This window comes from Tyto alba, unplaced genomic scaffold (assembly GCF_018691265.1).
Source record: "Tyto alba isolate M040663 unplaced genomic scaffold, T.alba_DEE_v4.0 Super-Scaffold_19, whole genome shotgun sequence".
Classification (NCBI taxonomy): domain Eukaryota; kingdom Metazoa; phylum Chordata; class Aves; order Strigiformes; family Tytonidae; genus Tyto; species Tyto alba.
In genome coordinates, this window is record NW_024881281.1 from 4,290,624 (window position 1) to 4,312,565 (window position 21,942).

The 21,942-nt window shown below is 48.0% G+C and overlaps 1 protein-coding gene across 2 annotated transcripts in view; it reads right to left on the reverse strand.

The window, feature by feature from the left end:
• Positions 1–225: 225 nt before the first annotated feature.
• The window catches only part of RPH3AL (rabphilin 3A like (without C2 domains)), a 42,723-nt gene continuing 21,006 nt past the window's right edge, over positions 226–21,942 (reverse strand). Inside the window, exons 6-9 of one of the 2 annotated variants that reach the window (XM_033004788.2) lie at positions 17,131–17,305; positions 10,222–10,329; positions 9,590–9,772; positions 2,773–2,907 (exon numbers count right to left, since the gene is read on the reverse strand). In XM_033004788.2, coding sequence (XP_032860679.2) covers positions 2,873–2,907; positions 9,590–9,772; positions 10,222–10,329; positions 17,131–17,305 — 501 coding nt within the window. In that variant the 3' untranslated portion in view covers positions 2,773–2,872. Of the gene's footprint in view, positions 2,908–9,589; positions 9,773–10,221; positions 10,330–17,130; positions 17,306–21,942 lie in introns of both variants that reach the window. The other variant, XM_033004789.2, reaches the window with a different exon arrangement.

Below are 21,942 nucleotides of genomic sequence, written 5' to 3' on the forward strand. Positions count from 1 at the left end.
TCAAAGCTTTATTGTTTCCAGTAGTAAAACACTACATAAAAGTTGTAAGGGATGGAGATGAAAACAACAAAATAATATAAGAAACACAAACCACCAGAGCAGACTGAGCACTATTGACTGAGCCTTTTTTGCCCACCTTGAGTCAACTCAGAAGGCAGTCAACTGGTACAGGTTTAGGATAATATTCCAAAGAAAGCTACAAAACACAACCATGAGAGACACAACAAAGGGAAAAGTGGTCTTTAATAGAAAACATGTGCACAGAACTGCGGATGTTCCTCTATCGTGTTCACATGTCGCTAGATCACATTGTCCTGGGCTAGATCCTTCCCTCAACCCAAGAGGAGTCTTTCCATAGATGATGGAACAGTTCTGGTTCAAGCTCAGGTAGAATTACTCCACAGAGGTAAAATATAGAGGTAAGAAAGGAGTTTCCAGTCTCATTGGTACAAGAGCAGTCCCAAACTTATCTGTGAGAGTGTTTTATAAAACCCTGTCTCAATTAAAAATCAAACTCATGCCTCAAAGTGGCAGAGTAAGCCATCAAGGATTACAAGATTCCTGTGCAGAGCTGGCAACCCACAGTGTGGTAAGTTGCTGTGGGAAGCGAGAGTGGGGGTGAAAACACGACTGACCTGCCTGCACTGCCCAGGAATGAAGAACAAGAAACACAAGAGGAGTTAAAAATGACATGCTCAATTTTAAAAACTCTTTTGAACTCAGTAGAGTTCTTAATGAGAAAGTAACAGGTTTAAAGAAAACTGAGTCAATTTTTAAGTGTCTTTTTCCTTCTTCTTCTAGAGAATTAACTTAGCCTGGCCGTCCAGGCTGTCTGAGGCACTGCAGTAATGACAGCATGAGCAAGACAGCCTCAGTAAGCCTGTCAAAAACTCCAAGGCAAGAACAGGACTTTTTCGGTGGCAAAACACCTTCTGCAATTTAAGACCCTCGGAAGAAACAGCATGGCTTCAGCTCTGAAATCATACTGAAGTTTCAGCAAAAGCTGATTTTTGGGTTTACTTTTTCAGAAATGGCTAATAATTTTGGCATTACCCCTTTCAGAGATGCAGCTGGTCAAGTCTCAATGCCCGGGTTTAAACAACACAGACCACGACATAAAGCATCACGCAGTGGAGAACAACCTCATTCCTTGTTCTCTTCAACAACAGTGTTGTAAAGCCCACGTTCAGTGGTTTCTCTTTATGCCATCTCAAAGAGCCCACATCATCCAAAGGTTTTGTTTTTATTTTTAAAAGGGCAGAAACAGATCACAGAGGAAGAGCTGGAAGGATTTTCCCAGCAATTTGCCATAGCGCGTTGGCTGGAAAAGCAGTAAGGGAACAGTCCTCTGTTGGACCATGTTCATTTAGGAAGAAAGTCAAGGATTGATTTCCGATCTCCTGTTAGAGCATTCCAGCGCCCAATCTCATTTATCTTCATACTGCAGCCATTTGTAAAAGCATATTCTACATGCTCACAAAGCGCCCAGCAGCAAAGGAGATCGGAAGAAAAGAGTAATAACCAAAGGAAAAGGCTGACATCAACAGGCACAAATTGTCTTTAAACCCAGGATTTCAGAGGGAACTTTTTGGAATCATTTGTTTCTTCAGCAAAAGTTGGGTCAGATCCAAAGCATTTAATAAAATCCAGACTCCTACTTGCCTAATGTGGGTTTCGTTCAGGCCTTCAAATACCTAATTGCTCTGGAGATGTCAGGTAATTTGATTTTTCTCATCTGTCAGGCCTTGGGGGGAAATTGCCCATCCCAGAGAATAAGCAGAACCTGGGCACACAGCTTTCTACAGCCTGACTTGTGATGACACCATCACAGACAGCCAGATGGCTCAAGACTTGCAGGAAAAAGGTAAAACAAAGGCCCCCGCTCATGCAAGAGATGACAAGGTGTGCATGTGGGAGGAGAATCTGCAGAGCTTAACAAGATAAAGTGATCTGAAAGCTTTTATTCAATTTGGGTACACATCCAGCTGGGCTGTGGGGTGGTGGGCATTCTCCCAGCACACACACACTGCCCATGATCCCACTGCCAAAGCATCACCCTCACCACAGGACACATAGGCCAGTGCACAGCCAGGAGAACTGAAAAATTCCTAGCAAACCTCTTTGAGTGTTTCTTTACTAACTGAAGTGTCTCCCTGAGCAGACAGCCCTATCACAGAGAAAGACCTCAGTGGAAGTAAAAGAGAGCACACCTTCGCCAGCTGCTTCAGGATGCCCCCACCGAACTCATACCAACTCAAGCCAGAACAACGATGACAAGAAACACAAGTGGTGATAACCTGGGCCTGTGGGAGTCAAATGCAGATCGGAGGCCCAGTCTCACCCTTGGGATTCACAGAGAGAAATACACCCCTGGGCTGAGAAGCAGTAGAAGGGCTGCAGTCTCCCCACACTCCATTTCAGGGACATAGGGGTGAATTTCCCTTTCTCCTGAAGACTGCAACGCCAGGACGGCAAGGCAAGGAGCTGAACCCAGGGCTAGGCTTGGCAAGCTAGGAACAGCAGAGGCAGCACACATTTCTTCAGCTCCAGAAAGCACTTTGTGTGCCTCTTCCAACACACATGGGTCTGGACCCCACAGCAGCACCACACAGCATGGCACCCCTCTCCGAGCAGCTCCCCGAAGTGCGTATCAGTCAGCAGAAGGGGAAACCAGACCAAACCATAAACCAAGTCAGTGAGGCAGGGAGGACAGACAGGTGCTTTCCCAGGTGCCATCATGTTGCTAACGCCTGTGCAAGAGCCAGGATCATAAAGTCACCACCAGCAGCAGTCATTGTTTGGAGTGAGGTCTACAGGAGTGGGCAAGGGGAGAGCGTTGGATCCAGGCAAAGCAGCTCCATCTTCATCTCTGTCAGCATCGCTTTCTGGTGTGGATGCACCATTTGCCTTCAAAATACATAAAGACAAAAGTTTTGTTTGGAAAGCAGTGATGGGAAGACTTGACAAAGTTATTTTATGTTGCTTTTACATGCTCGGTGCCATTTTAAGAGCTTCCTAAAAAAATAATGAAGAGAACGTCTATGCATCATTACTCCACAGTCTGTCAGCAGTCAGGGCCCATTAAACTTTATTAAAGAAAGAAAAGACAGGGGAAAGAAATGGGGAAAGGAGAAAGGAGTTGTATTTTTAGAAGTGGTCCTTTGGTACATGCTTCCCTCAGAGGGCTTAGTCAGACAGAAAGGCAAGCCTCAGCTCTCTGAGGTTTCCAAACCAGGTGACAGTACCCATGTGCTACAGAGCAGGTCCTCCACGTGACCCTCCTGCCCTCCGCGTGTCTGGGCCACGGACAGGAGCCACGGCAGAACGTAGTCCTTGCCCGTGGCTGGGGATGGGTGCTGGACAGCAAGGCTCTGCTGCAGAAGGCACTCTGGTTCATGCCAACTAAACGAATCTGAGCTAATTATTTCAGCAGTCCCTGCTGGGACACGCTGCTTCAAGCGCATAGGGTGAAACGCAGGGCTGGCAATGTGGAGTGCTCTAAGGCAGCGGTGGGTCGGTACTGACTTCTCTCCCCCTTCTCTGAACTAAAGGCGACACAAATTACTTTGACTCCTGGAGAAAGGACAGGGGATGCTTCCAGCCACTGCACTCATTTGAAATGTTCAAGGCACAGGGAGTCCTGCAAATTCCTCCCATCAAGTACTGGCCGATGTCCCAGTTGAAAGATAACCTCCTGAGCCATGAAACCTCTCAATTTGTTTACAAAGACTCCAAAATTCAGACTTTTAACTTCTGTATTACTGACTTCCCATGCTCTTTCCTTTATGCTTTGTGCAAAACGCTGAATAGAAAGTTGGAATCGCGAGGAGCAAACGTATTGCAAAGGGCAGAGAATAAGTCTAAGAACGTTGGGGCAGGAGGCCAGACAGGCTGTTTGATCAAAGACCAAAGCACAGACCTCTGCAACGTGAAAAGCGGCACAGAAATAGGAGTTTCATCTTCAGCAGCAGACTTGTTTCCAGATATATTGAGTGAAAGAGGCAAGAGAATGAGTCTTTGTCATTCCTCTATTTTCAAGGAAAAAGCTTTCAATTTAAAACTCCATAAAGAATTACAGAAATAGTGAAAGTAATTTATTTTTTAGGTACTTGAGCCTTTATTCACTTAACTTCAAGGTGGACTTAAAAGAGCTGAAAATGTTTTGGTTCTACCATTTGAGGATGAAAATATTTTAATTCTTTAAAACATGGAAGGGGGCATACGCTGCTTCTGAGGTTCGTATTTACAAATGCATTGTATCTAGAATGCAAACCTTGAATCATTTCATAATGCTGTCACTACCCGAAGCCATGTTTTATTTATAAATACAGCAGGACCATTCGGTGCTCTGCAGTACCAATACAAGGAGGCAGAGACAGCTCAAAGCTGCTCAGCCATGAAGGCACAATTCAATTTTTTCACTTTGTGGAAGAGGGACAACTCATCCTCCTTGGCAGCAGGAAAACTCAATCCCATGGCAGTGGCAGCAAGCTTTGAGCAAAGTAGATGTGGGTGAGGGTCTCTCCTCCACATCTGACCCCCTCTTCCTTTCTATCCTGTGCCCTCAGTGCAGGCAGAGACTGAAGGCAGAGGGAGAAAGAGCAGGGGATGCAAGTACAGCTCCCTTGTGTGGTTACCCACCTATTCCCCCCACTGCAAAGCCAGCCCTGGAAGACTACACTGTTCAGCTGTAGCTCACATGGATGAGGGAACAAGCAGTCTGAAAACATTCAAGGAACTTTCTCACCAAGCGCAGGAAAACAGAAGTCACCTCCCCAAAGACTGCCATGAAGAAAGTCATTAAAGAAATTACTATCCCATTTGGAGCCTAATTACTGCTAGGATGATTTTTTTTTCCTACATAGAATGGAGTAGTTAGGCCCACTGAAGCAAAATGTTACCTCCTCATCATCCCTGAGGGAGCAAAACAGGTATCTGAGAGGGAGAAGGGAAGGGAAAAAAAGAAGTTAATGCTTTAACTTCAAAGATGCCCTGAGAATTTCCTGCCACAAAAATAATGCAGAATGGCTCTGCCTGTCTCATGTATTAATAGTTTGAATATTTATGAGCAAAAGTTGATGCCTACCCCAGCCGGGGAGGCATTGAGCCACAGAGAGAGTGACACCACCTCATTTCTAAATCCAGTCAATTCCTGAAAGACAAGGCATAAATCTCCCCAGATTAAGAGAGCTGGAAGCAGCATTTCCTGCCCATCTCTCTCAGCTCCAGACCCTTTTCTCAGCTCTCCTCAGCCTCCCCCAGCATGACAGCTACAAAGCCAGCAGCCAAAGGGAGGTATCCAGAAACTACAGCTTCAGCACCCTGGAAAAAGGGTCCAGGCTGGACCTGCTGACCTCTGGAGGTCCTTCCAGCCAGTCTCACCCTGTGATTGAAAACCACATTTCTTATACCCCACCAGGCGTTGCCATCATCATCTTGGCTCCCAGACTCAGCAACACCACTGTTTAACGTGGCCTTGTTTAACTCCCAGCTGCTGTACTGCTCTTTAAATATTAATGATTTAGACACACTGGCAAACAAGCAGAGATGGGGAGACTGTGATTTGCACTTAGACGTATGCTACTCATTCATTAGCTTATCATGTGGCTGTTTCTCAAACCTCATTTTAAAAACAAATTAGAGCCTTCTCCAGCCCCAGAGCCCACGCCAAGCTCACTCACCGTTCCCTACCAGCAAGCTGTTCATGTGACCCACAGAATCGCAAACAGGATTGACCTGTTCCTGAGACAAGGTCCTCAGAAGACACTGAGAACCCATTAACTGGGACCCATCAAAGTAGAACTTGCTACTGATCTAAGGAGAGATGTCTTTTGCTCTTAATTTACCCCCTGCAGCATCCAGGTCCAAGCTCAAAGAAAGAGCTCTCCATGGGCTAATGAAAACCACTGTAAGATACGGATGATTTCTTTTGCTTAATTCTGTTTAATGTTCCCTTTATTTAATAAAAATGTCTTAACGGTAAGGATTTTGCTCTTTTTTAACTGAGGCACCTCTTAACATATCAGCTGTACAGCCAGAACAAGGTGAATCACCTCCCTAGCTGGCAGCAGGTAAGGGGAAAAAGAAAGATTGGGCTTCTTTCCTGTGTGCAAATTTAATTCTCTTTAGAATAAAATGTTGTCCAGGAAAACCAATGCATGACCCTTCTCTTAACAGCTATCACATCAGAGCAGGCATCTCCAGGAACTGAAGTTTCAGAAGAAGAAACACCAGCCCCTCAGAAAACAATGCTTTTGAAAGGGTTTGAAAGCAGGTGGTAAAAAAAAAAAATAAATTGACAGCCTCTCAACTCACCACTCTCTTCTGTAACTTTGTCTCATGGGCAGAGGTTGCCTAAATCCCAATGCAACTCTGACAATGAGTCATTTTATGACAACCCCCAGGCTTCATTATCTGCCTCACCAAACCCCAGCCGGAGCAATACACTGGAAATGTACAAACTCTACTTAATAGCCCCTTGTTTTCCCTTGGCCGTGCGACCATGCTGTTGTCTTGGCCTTCAGGCTTAAAGAGTGAAGGAGTATGAGAGCAGCTGCATTTGCAGCACCACTCCCTAATTCCCTGTTCTGGCTGCGGCCGGGGATTTAAAGATGCTAAAGTGTTCTGCAAAGTCGCACTTGAGAGCGGAATTAGAGCAGAGGTGAGAAAAAGAAGTGAAAAGAAAGTCACCGGTAGAACACTTGAGGTGCTAATATGAAGCAAAAATTGCTCCCAACACAGTGTTATAAAGTTGCAGAGGCTTTCAGAAAAGCTATAGCAAAATCTCCCTTTAATGTCTCCATTTTGCAGCTGAGGATCAGCAATTTAAATGAGAAAGGATCTTTTCCCCTTACTCTCCTTTTGGGTCAGACAGCTGGGAGATGCAGTGAAAAGTTCTGCCAGTCTTGGCATACAGCACCCATCGCTTCTACCACTCTTCAAAGAGATGAACAGAAAGAACAGCCTCTGGTTTTTGGCAAACAGTGGTATCCAGAGGGACCCAGCATGAAAAGACCCTCACAGACAGACAAAAGTGACCTAAAGATGGGGAGAGGTACTGCCACCTACCCCAAGACTCCCAGCATTTGCACACCCCAGACCCCCAGCATCTCAGAGCACATGAACCCCTCTGCAGAGCAGGACACTTCCTAAGAGACTACAAGCACTGGGTTTGCTCTTTATTTGCTGCTTTTGCCAGGCTGCTGGCAAAGCATGGGGGCATTCAGTACTGGAGCCTCCTGGATGTCTGATCTGCTCAAAGCACCTGCTACAGAGCTGCACATAACACAAGGCCACACGAGTCGTATTGCTGTGTAACGCTGATTACCAAATACATATGTAATGGATCATGATTGCCAACAGTTTGCTACACAGATCACATCGCAGCAGCATCTCTCCAGCTGGGCATGTTAAGTGCTCTCAGAGTAAACGAATGCCGACCATGCTTACCCCTGCTGCTCACTCGCTGCATGGAGGCAAGTCCACATCCCAGACACATCAGAGGGAAAACAAACTCACTTTTCCTCTCTCCTCCCAACCCTGAAGTGCTGAAGATGACCCACACTGTGCGACAGAGCACACAGCCATGGCAAACACAACAATGGCACATCACATGCCTCCCACATGCTCAGGTTCCAGCTTTGCCTCCTTGCAGAGACCTTTGGTAGTCTCTAACACTGCCACACCAGCCCTTGAAAGCATCCACGTTGTGGAAAGGCATAACACCAGCACAGGACAGGCTCAAAGACAGGCCAGCTGCTCTGCAGCCCGTCCTGTCACCTCCTGAGGTTGCAGAGCCATGGCTGTAGTGCCACCTAACTCCCTGTGAGCCCGCAGCAGCTCTCTGGCCCAGGAGGATGCTTGGCTGGCAGCTGGTTCCCTGACGTGACATGACACAGAGAACCCACTGCCTCCCTGCACCAGTTCCCAAGCCCGTGCCTGCTGACTGCAGCCACCACCAGCTTCATTCCTCCCAGCACACTTGCTACTGTGCCCCCTGCCTCCCTCCCCCGGCTCTGGGGGCTGCAGAGCCCTTCCTCCAAGGCACTTGCTGCTGCAAGCGCCACATCTCAACAAAGTAGCCCCTCCTGCAGGAAGACTGGGAAATAAATGACCCCAGACATACTACAGATCTCTACAGATTCTCTCTAGTCAGCCACCTTGGCTTAACCTTTTACTTAGCAGGATCCCCTCTACTTCTCAGGGACTATTTTAACTGGGTTCATAAGGCTGCTACAGTTTTGAGTTTTTTAAATGTACATCCTGCTGCCTGTCATTTATAGTTCTCCCTTGCCTAACAAGGAGAGGTCCAACTGGAAAGCACAGGCCCCTTGCACCAAGCTCTGCATGCAAAGTGTTTTGCAGGAAAAAGGCATTTTTTTGCCTCTGAGAGACTGTTTGCACTGTCATGGCCAGGCAGCAGTTAGTTCAAACAGCTGGCAACAAAGCTCCAAAGTGCTAAGCGTTGTACAAATACACTGTCTGTCCAGGTGTGCATCCATCCAGACTTCAGCATGGTCATGTAGCACCAGCAGAAAAAGCACCCAAGGGGTCACACCTGCTATCCACCATCACCCGCTTCAATCCCACAGGACAACCTGCTGCTCCGCTCTGGCAGGCAGCAGAGCCAACACACAACAGGAATCAGCTGTCTTTACTGTCACAGCCAACAGGGGCTTAAAATAAACGGCCCAGTCCGGGGCAGCACTATAATCCAGAGAGAGCAGAGGTATCACTCATCTGATTTGCTTTGCGAAAAACTAAAGAAAACTGCAAATTTCTGAAACCTGGGGAGGAAGGTAAGAGCAGAAAAACTATTTTATGCAAGCTACTTCTAGCAGGAAGCATGGGGAGGGGGACTATGACTCCACGTTGCACTGAAGGATAAACCTGCTCTCTAATTCAATTTATGCCTCAACGTGCACAGCACAAAACAGGCTCAGGAACAAAAGGAGTGGCAGTTCACAGGGCAGCAGGAATGCTCTGGAGGGAGCGGCACTAAACGATAACTTAAGGGGTTATTGAATAGATTAGCAGGAACTGCAGAGAGAACACATTTGCATCTCTTTCAGCTGCTACAGATCAGATGTGATAGCAGCCTCTGCTCTCACAGTCACTTAATTGTTCTAAGGTTGTTGAGGGGGAAAAAGGTTTTTGGTTTTTTTTTTTTTTTTTTGCACTGCAGAGTTCTGGGAAGATCCATGCTTGGCTTTAAGAGCCATCTAACATTAGGAAATTTTTTAGTCAGTCTCATAAAGCTGCTGGACTTCTGCTTTGCTTCAATAAAAGCTCAATGTGTTCTGCTGTCTCTGCAGGGCAGACGAGCTCTGGGCCTTTGCAGAGGGACAGACTCAGACCACTGCTGCTCTTGGAGGTGGGTGTAGGCAGCTCCCACCCCAGACAATTATTCATGTTGCAGAATAGATTCTGCACAGAAGAGGAAAGGAGTGAACTAGCATCTGCCATGAGAAAAGCAGCAGGGGAAGGTGATCCTGGACCACAGCTTTGCCAGGTGTGCCTCAGAAAGCTGTAGTTTGAGGGGAATTAGCCCCAAAAGCATGGAACCGCCCAGAGAAGAGGTTCAGCTTACCAGAAACTCTGCTCCCAACATCACTGTCGCGCCCGTCCGCTGCCTGGTCACTCTGACAGCTCTCCGTGGCACTGAGGGCAGCCCCCTGCTCGCTGCCCAGGCTGCTGTGGCTCCCCGAGAGGGTAGGGGAGTGGGTGCTCCCCAGCCTCCTGCCCACGGCCTGGCTTGGTTTCCCAATGGATGCTGCAGGGACACAACAGAGAGATACTGCTGTGGGAGGGAGAAGTGGGTGCAGATGCTGGGCCAAGTTCTAAGAGAGCAGCAGCCTCCCCACTCCCAACCAGGCATCCTCAGGAGCAGGGTCAAAACCCAGTTCCCATGCTCTGGTCCCAAAACAGAATCAGTGATTCTGGTGCTATAAAGTCAGGAGCGAGGAGCTGGCCGGAGACGTGTTGTCAGGCAGCTGGGAGCAGCTCCCAGCTGTAAGGGCAGACCCTGAAAGGCTGCAGCCAACGGGGTGACCCACTGATGCATTGATACTATTCCAGTGAGAAAGGATCAGATCCACACCAGTCGGCTGCACCGGCACAGGGCAGGCAAGTGGCTGAGCCAAAACCCACAGTACCAACAGCCAAACATTCAAGCACTTTACAATTCCCAGCCTCTAGCCACAAGGAACAGCAACTCCTCACCCAGTTCTGCTCGATGCCTTCTGCCTTGTGAGACTTTTGACTCTGCAGGTAAGGGCTTGTCATCCAAGCTGGAAGAACTGAGCTCTGAGTCACTGTCACTAGAAACCACTGCAGAAAAGATCGAAATGAGGAGACAGACAGTTATTCACAATGTTCATAACACACACCAAAGAGAGTGCCAGATGGATCCAAATAAAACATGAACAAATGCTGACTCGCTGAACACGTTCTCCCTCTCCAAAGGAGCCCTACCTGCAGTTCCTCTACAGCTGTTCACCCTTCTTCTCAAACATGATGTGCTTTTACTTTTTACAGATGAATTATAACTTCACCGCACACTCTCCAGTGGTGCCAGCACCTGAAGCAGATGCACACACCACTAGTGCTTCTCTCCTAAAACCTGACTGGGACCATGGGGAGCACATCACTGCTTTGCTGCCAAGACAAGAGCCCTGCAGTGTGGCTGGTCTGGGAGCCAGGCTCTGCTCCTGCTGACCCCCACGCCAGCACACCAGCAAGCTCCCTCCTCCTGACATTTGCTGTCTCCCATGCAGGAGCAACACACTAAGGGCTGGGTATGAGGCTGGCTCCTGCTCTGCTGCAGGTGAAGGGGTCCTGGCTGCACTGTAAGAACATCCACACTGGAGTAATGTGGAAAGAGGGGCTGGCTTCCTCCAAGCCAGATTTCAAGTGCAGCAGGACCTCTGTGGAAGCTCCAGGATCTATAAGGAAAACATCAGATAAATACTGAGCACATCAACTAAAAAAAACCTGCAGTGATTACATGAAGAGCCAGCCTTATTAGCTCATCATCCATTCAGCACTCATCCCGATCAGCACACTGCCCAGAACCATGTTACTCCTATGCCCCCAAGGCTTAAAAGGCAAGGATCACTCCTCTTCCTCAAGGATATTGTTCCCCCATTTCAAGGCCACTTTTTTTTGCTTCTTCCCTCCCTGCCCCCAAATCCCAGCCCTAAACCTGCTGCTTTCCACCCTCCATAGTTTCCACAAGATCTGAAGGAGCCTCATTTTGCCAGACACAACTTCCCAAATTGGCAGGTTGTTTTCACTTTTCCATGCAATTATGCAAGCACCTCTCCTGCTTATACTGGTGTAAAAGACAACTTGACTTCCAGCTGCTCTGGGTAAAATGAGAAAGGTGTTTTTCCAACTCCTGGGCTTTTGTAATGGCCTGATCTCAGAAGAGAAAAGATGGTGCTGAGGAGGAAGATAACAGGGAAAACAACTGTCTTTTGTTTGAGGGACTGCACCTACAGCATTTCTCCATCTGACCAAGGCTGACCAAGGATACCAGCTCTCCCAGCAGCTCAGGTGCCATTTTACACAGCGGGTCACAATCCCTGATAGAAAGTACAATAGTGGCTCATGTGGGACACAGAGTAGGCAACACTGCAACCTACAGCCTCTACTGTAGAAAAAGGAAGCCCAACTATTTCTTTATATTCATCAGTATGCATTTATAAGCTCACATGCACATGAGAAAGGAGTTCCCCTTTCTGCTACTGAACAAACCCCTTTACCCCCGTGCTGGGTTACTCGTAATGACCAACCTCATGGTGCTGCTGGGCACAGGAGGGACATGGGTGCACAGAAACAAGGTCACAACCATGAGGTAGCAAAGAGAGCTGTCAGTTCATCTCTCTGTATCAGCCCTAGAATTCACTGTATGCAGCCCGCAGAGCTACAAACCCTTTAACACTGCCCAGAGCAGGAACACAGGTATCCCTCCCCTTGAGCAGGCGAGCACAAGTGGTCAAACATTTCTGCCAAGGACCTCTGCAGAGGCTCCTGTATTCAGGCAGCAATCTGAACTACACAAAGTATTTTATTAAAAAAGAGTAAGTATATTAATACTTAAAATAGCACTTTTCTGGAGTTAACATCTCCGAGGATATTAAAGCTGGCTGCCAGCATTATTGCAAAGTGTTATTGAAGTTGCCCTGGCAGGCAGCTCCCCACGCACACCATGCTGCTGGGAAGCACTGTGCAGGGGCATGCTGCCAGGGCCTCTCCTCGCTGCCCGCGCAGCCTTCCCCTGGGCACCGGCTCCTCCTGCGCTCGCAGCCTTCCCCTCCGGCACGGGCAGGAACGGGAGCTCTCAGCTGCAGGGAAAGGGGCTGTGGAGCTGAGCAAAGCCCCGTTACAAGCACTGGGGCTGCACTGCTGGCTAAGAGTCCTCAAAGCAAAGGTTTGGCTTTGGGCTTTGCTGTCTTAAAGACAGCTTCACTACCTCCCCAAAACTACCTGCGAGAGGTGAGGGACTATACATAAATACTGATAAATAACAACCCATACATACCAGTATGTATTTTTCTGCTATAAAATCAGAATCTCAGTTGTGAGAATGATTCTGACTGTCCTATTGCCCAATTCTCTCAGAAAATGTGCTCCTGTCCCACTTGGCCATCATCCTTTCTTGGCCTCCTGGATTCATAAAATCCATCGCTTTAGAACAGCTCCTTCCTCCATGAATCCTTTAAAAATGCTGGAAGTCAGGATTTATTTGGAGAAGGCCCCAGTGAATCAGTGGAGGTGACTTTAGCTGCCTTCCCTTCTGCCATTCAGCAGTACAGAGAGGACCAGCACAAGAGGAAGAAAATATTAATGACATGAAGCCACTTGCACCACAGCAGCAGCCCTGTCTGCTCTCATTTCCTCTGCTGCCAATAAGAGTGTATTTTACCCACTGCGCCAATGTTTCCCTTTAAGGTAATTTTTCTCCCGAAGCTCCCAGACCTTCTGCTGGCATTTTCCAGGGCCCAGAAGTCGTAAATCTGGTGTTCCAGCAGTTGCTGATATATCAATAAGAGTCGTTGGACAGCTGTAGTTTCAGAGAATGTAACAGATTTATCCCTCTCCATCTCCAGCTGACTGAAAAAAAGCTCATAAAAAAAAACCCATACCAAGATAAAACTTGCAAGAAAAGCAGTATTCCCACTGGGAACGGGTCACTCATCAAGGGCCTGAGACCCCACAGCTGCTTCCAGAGTTCACAGTTCCTCCAACACATGGTTCAACCTCCAAGCCAGAGGTACCGGAGCCTCGTGGCACAGAGCGTCATGTGGAATGGTGAAGGGCTGCTGGGCTACACCTACCCCCAGCAGCAGAGGATGTGGGGAGGCTGTGCTGAGGCCAAGGGTGAAGGAGCACTTGGCTGGGGTTGAGCTGTAATACTAAATGCGTGCATCTGGCATGGGCACACCTGTGATGGGAAGTGCCAGACATGCTCCTGCTGCCCATCACAGGGCAGAGCTCAGTCCCTGCACACACAAAGCCTGGCATTTCTTGCAACTGCCAAAAATACAGAAAAACTAAATGGGCATACAAGGGCATCCTGCAGCAACAGCTCCAAACAGCTGCAACGCACCCAGCACAGCCAAGACGTGCTGGATGAACGGGCTGAACACAAGCCCTTGAGCACACAGCTCCCCTGCAGCACCCATATCATCAGCCTTTGCAAACACAACCCCCGGGGAGCAGGGGGGGGCCATTAGCTCCCAGTCACTGTGGGTGGGAGGGTCAGAGACAAAGAGTTTTATTACAACCCAAGTGTCTCACTGAGTGCAGCTCCTATGCCAGATCACACAGTGTTGCCTGCAGTTGCAGTGACATCTCCAAGCACGAGGAGGGGACTGGACCTGAGTACTCTCCATTTCAGAAGCATCACACATGCAGTTTTGGCACTGCCCAAACTTGTAGAGAAGTTGGATGACCCTCTCAGTGGCCTGCAAAGCGCTTGACATGCCCCAGCACAGTCCCCCCAAAGGATGTAGCTTCCAGCACACTGACACCAGATGAACTCGCCGCATCCCCCTGCCCAGACACTGCTCCTGTGCTTCCGACAGCATCAAGCCCAGCACGTTGCATTGCTTGGTAACAGGACTGGAGTACACTGCAACAGGAGAAACCACCAGAGACAGAGCAGAGCAGCCGGCAGCCCTCGTGCCAAACAGTGCAATACCTCAGGGATCACACTTCTTTCTTCCACCCAGATGTTTTACATTTTTTTCTGCAGAACTCAGAGTTCCAAAGAACTAAAGCCCTGCTGCTTATTGCTCCCCACCCCCTGACAGCCCCATCCCGCCTGACCCGTTGCAGAATCCCACCCACATTCCACCACATGGTGCAGAGCTGTTCCCCAGCACAAGGAATATTACTGCTATTCTCCCCATGACAATACATTTGTGCCTTAACTAATAGCAGGGTTCCCATGGCAACTGCTTGTTTATTACAGAAAAACTAAAGGCAACTGCAAATCCTAGTGTCAGCAAGAGCAAAAGAAATAATGGGTGTGTAAAAATAAAATTTCTTCCTGGTGGGTTTGGCTTTTCTTCCAAGAGGCACATTCCTGCAGTCCCTCGGTCCTGTTGCCTTCCCGCTCTCTTGCAGCAGAGCTGGCCAGCACCCATGGTCTGGCACTGATCCCTTCCTTTTGAGGGGAAAAGGGGACTCTTGAGGTTTGTCTCATCCCTGCTGAAAGGTAGCTCCTGGCATGGAGAAGGTTGAAAGGACAGCCACAGCTTCTCTCTCTCAGGCTCTCTGGGGGCTGTGCCTGTGCTGGTCCCACCTGACTTGAATCCCTTAATAGCTGAGAGACACCTCCTTCAACACCTCGGGAGGGGAGCGGTGGGGTTAGACATGGCTGGCCAAGATAACAGGAACCCCACTGAGAGCAGCCTGTCAGAATCAGGCACATTAAATGCCAGAGCTCATTCCCAAGAACATCCTGCCAAACAAACAACAGAGCTTTACTCTGTGCCGAGAGAATGTGTTCAGATGAGGGTGTACTAGGTGTGAGCTGACAAATGCTATCAGCCAGGAAGAGGTAAGGCAGGCTACCTTGTCAGCCATAGCCTCGTAAAGCTCAGTCCAGGCCCAGTTGCAGATTCATGCCAGCAATATCAGAGCTACATCATCTCCACAGGGGAAGGCGGCTACCCAGCACGTTGCAGAGGTTTTGGATGACAAACAGCAGAAGTCCCAGCACCGGCAGGTGAAAGAGAGTTAAACAGAGGGGCAAGACGTACAAGCTCCCAGCTTCAGAGATGAATTACAGCCCACAGTGCCCATTGAAAGCTGTCCAGAGGACAGTTGGTCTAACAAAGAAAGGCAACAAGGAAAGAAAGCACCAAAAAATAAAGCCACAAATTAGTATTAACCAATCCATAAAACATTAGTCAGCCAAAAATCAGAGCACAGGGAGAAAGGCAGTTCAAAACCCACATCAAAGCTTATCAAAGGCCACTTTGCTGTCCTCTACCTGCTCCTTTGCTGCTCCTGACAGTATTTAGGGGGAGGCCTTCTCCCAAAACAAAACTCAACTAAAAAGCAGGCCAGGTCTGGGCTCAACATCTTTGATTCATAATGTTTTCTGTATCATGTGAAGAGAAAATACTCATAAATCGGTTCATTTGCTAAGACAACTCCTTCCAAGCATCTCCTGGAGGGAAGCACAACCATCTATTTTGATCTAATTTGTCTTTAATTGCAAAAGTTACAGTAGGTCTGGGAGTGCTTTCCTAGCTGGGGCCTGAAGAGAAGGTTTGTAAACCAGACTCTCCTGAGTCCTCTTTATTAAAAGGTTATTTCCCCCCGCTCTACTGATAAGATTTATCTTGATGTGGAAGAGTGTGTGCTGCTGGTACACTGAAGAGGTCTTCTCCAATTGAAGGGATCTAAGAGCAAAAGACAGAAGAAGAGAGAGGCCGAACAGTTCTCCTAATCCACACCAGAAAGAAATGAAGAGAAATCAAAGGAGACTGGCAGCAGCTTTAATTCTGCAGCATCCACCCGTTGCTGTGCTAATGACCCTGAGTGCTCAGCTCCTCAATGCCAAGCTGCTGTTTCCCCCAGCTGGCTCTGGGCACAGAGCTGGAGTGAGCATACAAGCAACAATAAGGTGGGCAAATGGAAGAGAGAGGGGGGAAAAAAGCCCTACTGTGAATGGGATCTGACGCAGCACTGATCCAAGATGCCACACGTGATACAACGGTCTACTTCAATCAAGGTCCACCTCAAAGAACAGGGATATGAGTGCTGAAGCTGATAAACCTTCAGACTGGTCAGTGCTCTGGACCCAGCCCTGCACAGGGCTAAGTTAATTAACAGCTTCTCGGAGACACATTTAAAGAACAACTCAGCCTTGAGCTCTCCATGCTGCAAACCTCAGCCCCCTCCCCTAGGCAAGGCAAAGGAGCTTCACCCTTTGCTGGTCTCACGTGCTCAGGGGAGTGAGGCACAAAAGGACACAATCAGCATCAGCTCGCTCCTGCACACTGACTGTAAAAGAGTATCTCTGCCCACTTGCTCCAGGCCCCTGGAAGACGCCAGAGAGATGCTGGTGGTATCATTTCTAACCCAGCTCAAAGAAACTTGAGGTATCTGCTCAATGGTGATCTGTAGAGCAGCAGAAGCAATGAGCAAGCAGCCCCATGGGGGTAGGGAATGAGACCAGCCTTTTGTCAGCCTTGGCCGCACAACAATGTCCATCAGTGGCACCATCCTACATAGTTGAGCAAGAGGAGCTCTTTGGGCTGCGACTGCAAACAGGTGGCTGCTTTACGGCTCATCCTCACCTTGGCAGTCCCAGCAAAACTGCAGGGGCTGCAAGGAATGGAGGAAAGCAAGGCTGGACTGAAGGACAGGGAGTCCAGGAGGACTGGGGCTAGTCTGGGCCACCAGCTTGCACTTAAATATCAGTGAAACCTGAAAAACACACCATAGCATAAAAAACCCAACACTGCCCACATGGGAAAAGCATCACACCTTGTGGGCTATCCCTTACCTCTAACAGAGAGCCTCTCCTATTAGCTAAATCCTGCTAGCAACAGTAGAAGTCAGATCCTTCTCCCCACCACCTTCCTGGGCAAGGAGCAGACAACCAACCTCTTCCCCTGGCCCAGGTAAAGGATCGTCTGGTCTCAATGCTCTCTGCCTCTGGCACAGCTGGCTCGCTTTGCCAAGGCTGCGAGTGTAGCTCATTGGATTTGCTGCTGCTCTTCAAAGGCGTGATGTACTTGGGCAGCCCTTTGTAGAACCACGCACCAGACCTCTTCCAAACCTGTCAGAGACAGAGACACAACACCTTAAGCCTGGGTTTTTATAAGAAGAGAGCACAGCCAGCACCAAACAAGCTCCCCACCAAGCTTGGCCCAGACACTCCCTCTGAGCTACCTTGACCCCACTCAAACACGAAGTGGGGGCAAGCCTTCCAGCCCACAGAGCCCAATGGTTCCCCTGCACTCTGCAACTTCCATAGCATCCCAAATTCCTCCCCACACCTTGTCAGCCCAAGTTCACCTTGGTCCTTCTTCCACCACTGAAAAAAAAAAAAAAAAAATCACAAATTTGAATGAGCAACAGGCACAGATTTAAGGAGAAGCAGAGGGTAAGCATGCAAACCACAGAGCTTCTTATATTCTCTGGGTCAAGACTAGATGTTTCTCTGATGCCATGCTTGAGTCAAACACACATTCATAGGCTTACTACAAAGATACTGGGATGAAGTTCCCTGGCCTACACTAAGCAGCCAGCAGTTCAGATTCTGCATCTGCTGCTTTCTCATTCAAAATCCACAAACAGTAAAGCTTCCTGGAGAGAGCCAGCACATGCCATGGGTGGCAGTAGCTACAAGCACAAGGTCTGCTTAGAGTAAAACATGTCTTGGGCTGGCTGGAGGGGCAGCAAGTCCTGACAAGTCTCTCCTCCTGGGCCAGGTGTCTCAGCCTGGGTCGCTTTACTTCTGAGAGAATCAAAGACCGGCAGCAGCCGGGGGATGCAAACAGCAATGCCAGAACTGCAGAAACACTGCTTCATCCATACCAAATGGCACAACCTTGATGTGCATTTCCCAGAGCAATTCAGGCTAAGGCAGATCATTTAATGAGTGTGCTTGAAAACCCCAGAACGAGAAGAACGACACTCAAATAACCCAAACCTGCAGCAGGAAATGAACTGTGAGTGCTAAACTGTAATATCTCCTGTAAGAACGCCCTCTGCTCTACAATTTAGTTTTAATGCAGCTTATGATGAAGGAGCTCTATTAAGTATATTTAATACAAAGCCTGCTGTGAGCCAGAGGAAGGGAAAAGGATGGCAGCTCAGACAAGGAGAAATGGCCTCTAAAAACCTAATTCTTTTGTGCCTTCCAGCAGTCTAATGATGAGCTAATGAGACAGCCAGGGCAAAAATAAGTTAATATAGTAAAAATATAATCTTCTATTTCATGCAGGGGGGTAGAAAAGGTGCACTTCTGTTCTGAGTGAAGGAGATAATCAGTGTTTCTACTCCAAGTTCCCAAAGCATTTTGCATATAGTATCACCACAATGGCAGTGGGTGTAAATGCAGATATCCCTAATTGCAGCAATATGTTTGCAATTTGCATTTAGGGCTTAATCAAAGCAGCGGGCAATGACAACACCTGGCATTCATGAGGAGTTCTTCTCATGCAGGCACAAAAAGCAGGACATCACCATCACCATTTCACTGATGGGAGGAGATTGCTCAGCAGGTTGCCCAGTTCCTAGTCTAGAGACATCAACACAGAGAGCTAAAATCTGTGTTTGGGGTCTTGAAAGCCAAGTGAAGGCAATCTGAATTCAGAGAGGAACTTGGTAATATGCTTTTTAAAAGAAAAGAACTCAGCAGAAGAAAGCACAGCATCCCTGTGACCCAGCACACACGACAGTTACTGTAACAGTGCAAGAATGTGCACCACAGCAGGATCTAGAAACCAAGAGGTGAGAGCACCCTGCAGTTACACCAACATTTTCCTGCTGGGTAACAGCCCAGCAGGACTGTGAGTCTGCCATCCAAGCGAAAAGGTGGAAAGCCAATTCCCCAAAGCAGAGATGACTGCGAGTTCTTCTACAGAGGGGCCCTTGGCAGGCAGGACACTTTACCAGCTCCATCACCAGCATGCAAACATGCAAAACAGTGACCCAGCCAGTCAAGGCACAAGCCGACACAGCACCTCGTCCCCTCTGCTAGCACGCAGGGACTCTGCAACATTTGGTACAGCTTGTACAACAGCACATGGCAGCACAGCACAGAGGCCCTGGAGGAACATGCTCTGCTATCTCCACAAAACCAAGAATCGGTAAATGCAACGCATTTTCTAAATCCAGGACAGACATCTCTACGTGGAGCTCCGCCCACTGCAACTCAGGTAAACATAGATGATGCAGGAGCTGCAGGCTGGGCAACCCCTCTTCTCCTTTGTCTCAGGAAGGCAGAAGGCCTGTGGAGCAGTTGCACATGCAGGACACAACAGGCAGAACAGGGACGGCTGCAGCCACAGGGTTCACACCCTGCTCAGTGCCACGGCTTGAGGAGGGCGGGTCATCCCCTCTCACACACCAGGTAGCTGGGCCACACATACAAACTGCCAGGGAAGAAGCAACCCTTTCTCACAGCCGTTCTCTGAACAGACCTTGCAACATCTGTAATTTAATTTGAGGCACTGAAGAGACCTATTATCTTCAGGCGAACTACAATTTAGTCACACCATAAAACCAATCAGACACAGCAAGGATTGCTGTAAGAAAAGGCTGGTCACCCCCAGGTTTCTCTACCCCAAAGCAAGTCCAGTTATAGAAAGTGTTAATGATACAATACACCCAGCTCTGATGTAGTAATACTAGTATAAAATTGAGTCCGTGCATACATATTCACTTTGAATTGGTGCTTCTAATAGAGTTTGGTCTCATTACAGCAGTACTGAAATTGGTTTGAGATCAGCTCTAAAATAGCTGCAGCAAGATGCTCTCCCCTATAATAATTTAGTACCTCTGCTTCCCCCCAGGCTAGCAGCACGCCCCATCTGAAGTGACAGCAGTTCACGTTCTGTTCTACACATAGGCACACGGGTTAGTTTTAGCATCCATGCATCAAAACAAATCAATGTTGCTGACTGCTATTGATGGTAGTTTCATTGATTGCAAGAGTGGCCTGACAGCAAAGTTCTTGCTTGATTTTAAATTAATAAATCTATAACAGCACTTCAAGAATAAAGCTCCTGTTTATTAGTAGGAGTTTGCTCTTTTCAAGGAGGAAAGAGTTCTGCTCCCACCAGTCCTGTTGACATGTAACGTGAAATTTGGCCCCCACAGCAGCCTAAACTGGAATTTCATCTCAGTCTCTTGCAACAACCCAATTTTAAGTAACATTGATCATTCCCTGCTCTGAGTGCTTGACAGAGGGGAGTAAAGAAAGATCTGTATCTGCATTATACCAGATCAGGCCCAGCATGTGGCTCAGGACAGAGCTGCCACACCATGGTTCACTAGGTGTAGCTGTCCCCAGCTCATTGTGCTCAAACCGGACCAGCCAAACACAACCAAAAGCCACGCTAAATACTTACTTCCTTCAGGATCCTGTCCTTCTGCCTCCCCTGACACCTAAACTACCCTAAAGCAGGGTGGGAGACAACATGGGGGAGAAGAGATACTTTAGCAACAGACTCCTTTTTTTGTTTACTTCAAACCAATTTAACGGCCATGGCCATGACAAGTCCAGAGAGCTCAATGACTTTTATAACCCTGACAATATTGTTATTAAAGTTGCATCAAGCCATTATTATAGCTACAGAATGAGACAGTCAGAAGCAGATGTGTATTTTTAATCTAGCACAATCAAGTGCAGCCTGTAAATGGAACCTAATGGAGAATCACTGGGTCCTGGTGAAATACATGTTACTGATCAAACTTCTCCCTCCTCTCTCTCCTCCTTTGAACATACAAGTGCTAAAACAAGCTCCTAAACAGAGAAAACATTAGGACTTGCTGATGAAAGGACAGATCACAGCCGAAGGAATCATAACACTTGCAGCCCCCCCAGAGTTCACTCACCAAGCTACAAGTCTCACAGAAAGGATCTTTGCTGCAAAGCCACATTTTGCTCGACCACCTATTGCATGCCACAGAGTAGCTGTTCTCATTCTGCAGCCCCCTTCCTTTGCAGCAGCCTGGGCTGTGCAAGAGGAAAACAGCTACCTTTAGCTTCCCATGCTGACACCAGCATTATTGGCTCAATCTCCCAGCAGCTGAAAGGCGGGGGAGCGGGTTCTGGTGGGCTACAATGCTGAATAAAGGGAAAAAGGCACCTGCAGACGCAACCACCATGGGAGGACTTCGTTGCCATTGCCCTCACGCAGCACATGCCCACACACTCACTTTTTCACAGCTCTCCGCCATGGCTCTGGCACGCTGCAAACCACTGGCAGGGAGAAAGAGCACGCTCTCTTCAGCTTCGTTATTTGCATTCATCTGCTTTTCCATAATACAGAGATTTCCAATTACATTATTTACAGCAATCTGTTGTCAACTCCCACATTCAGCACTTGAGGATGAAGAAAATTAAAAGGCAGTGAAACTGCTATTCAGAGCTTTGTTTCCGGAATAGCAAAATCTATTGCACCCCTGACCCCAACATTTCTCAAGCTGCAATGGCTGCCAGCCTTCAATGATTTATCATTCCCCTCTCAATCAGACCTCTTTTTTTCCTGTGGCTCTATTCTAGAGGACACTATTTTGAGTCTAACCACTTGCTACCACCCCCCCAAAATAATATGGCAGGCTATTGATGAGTTCTTTGAATTGCAAACAGGTGCACATCACTTTGATTCAATCCAGAGTCACCCAAAATAAACACTCCCCTCCATCAGTGTGGTATCTTGCCAAGAAATCATCATGCCAGCA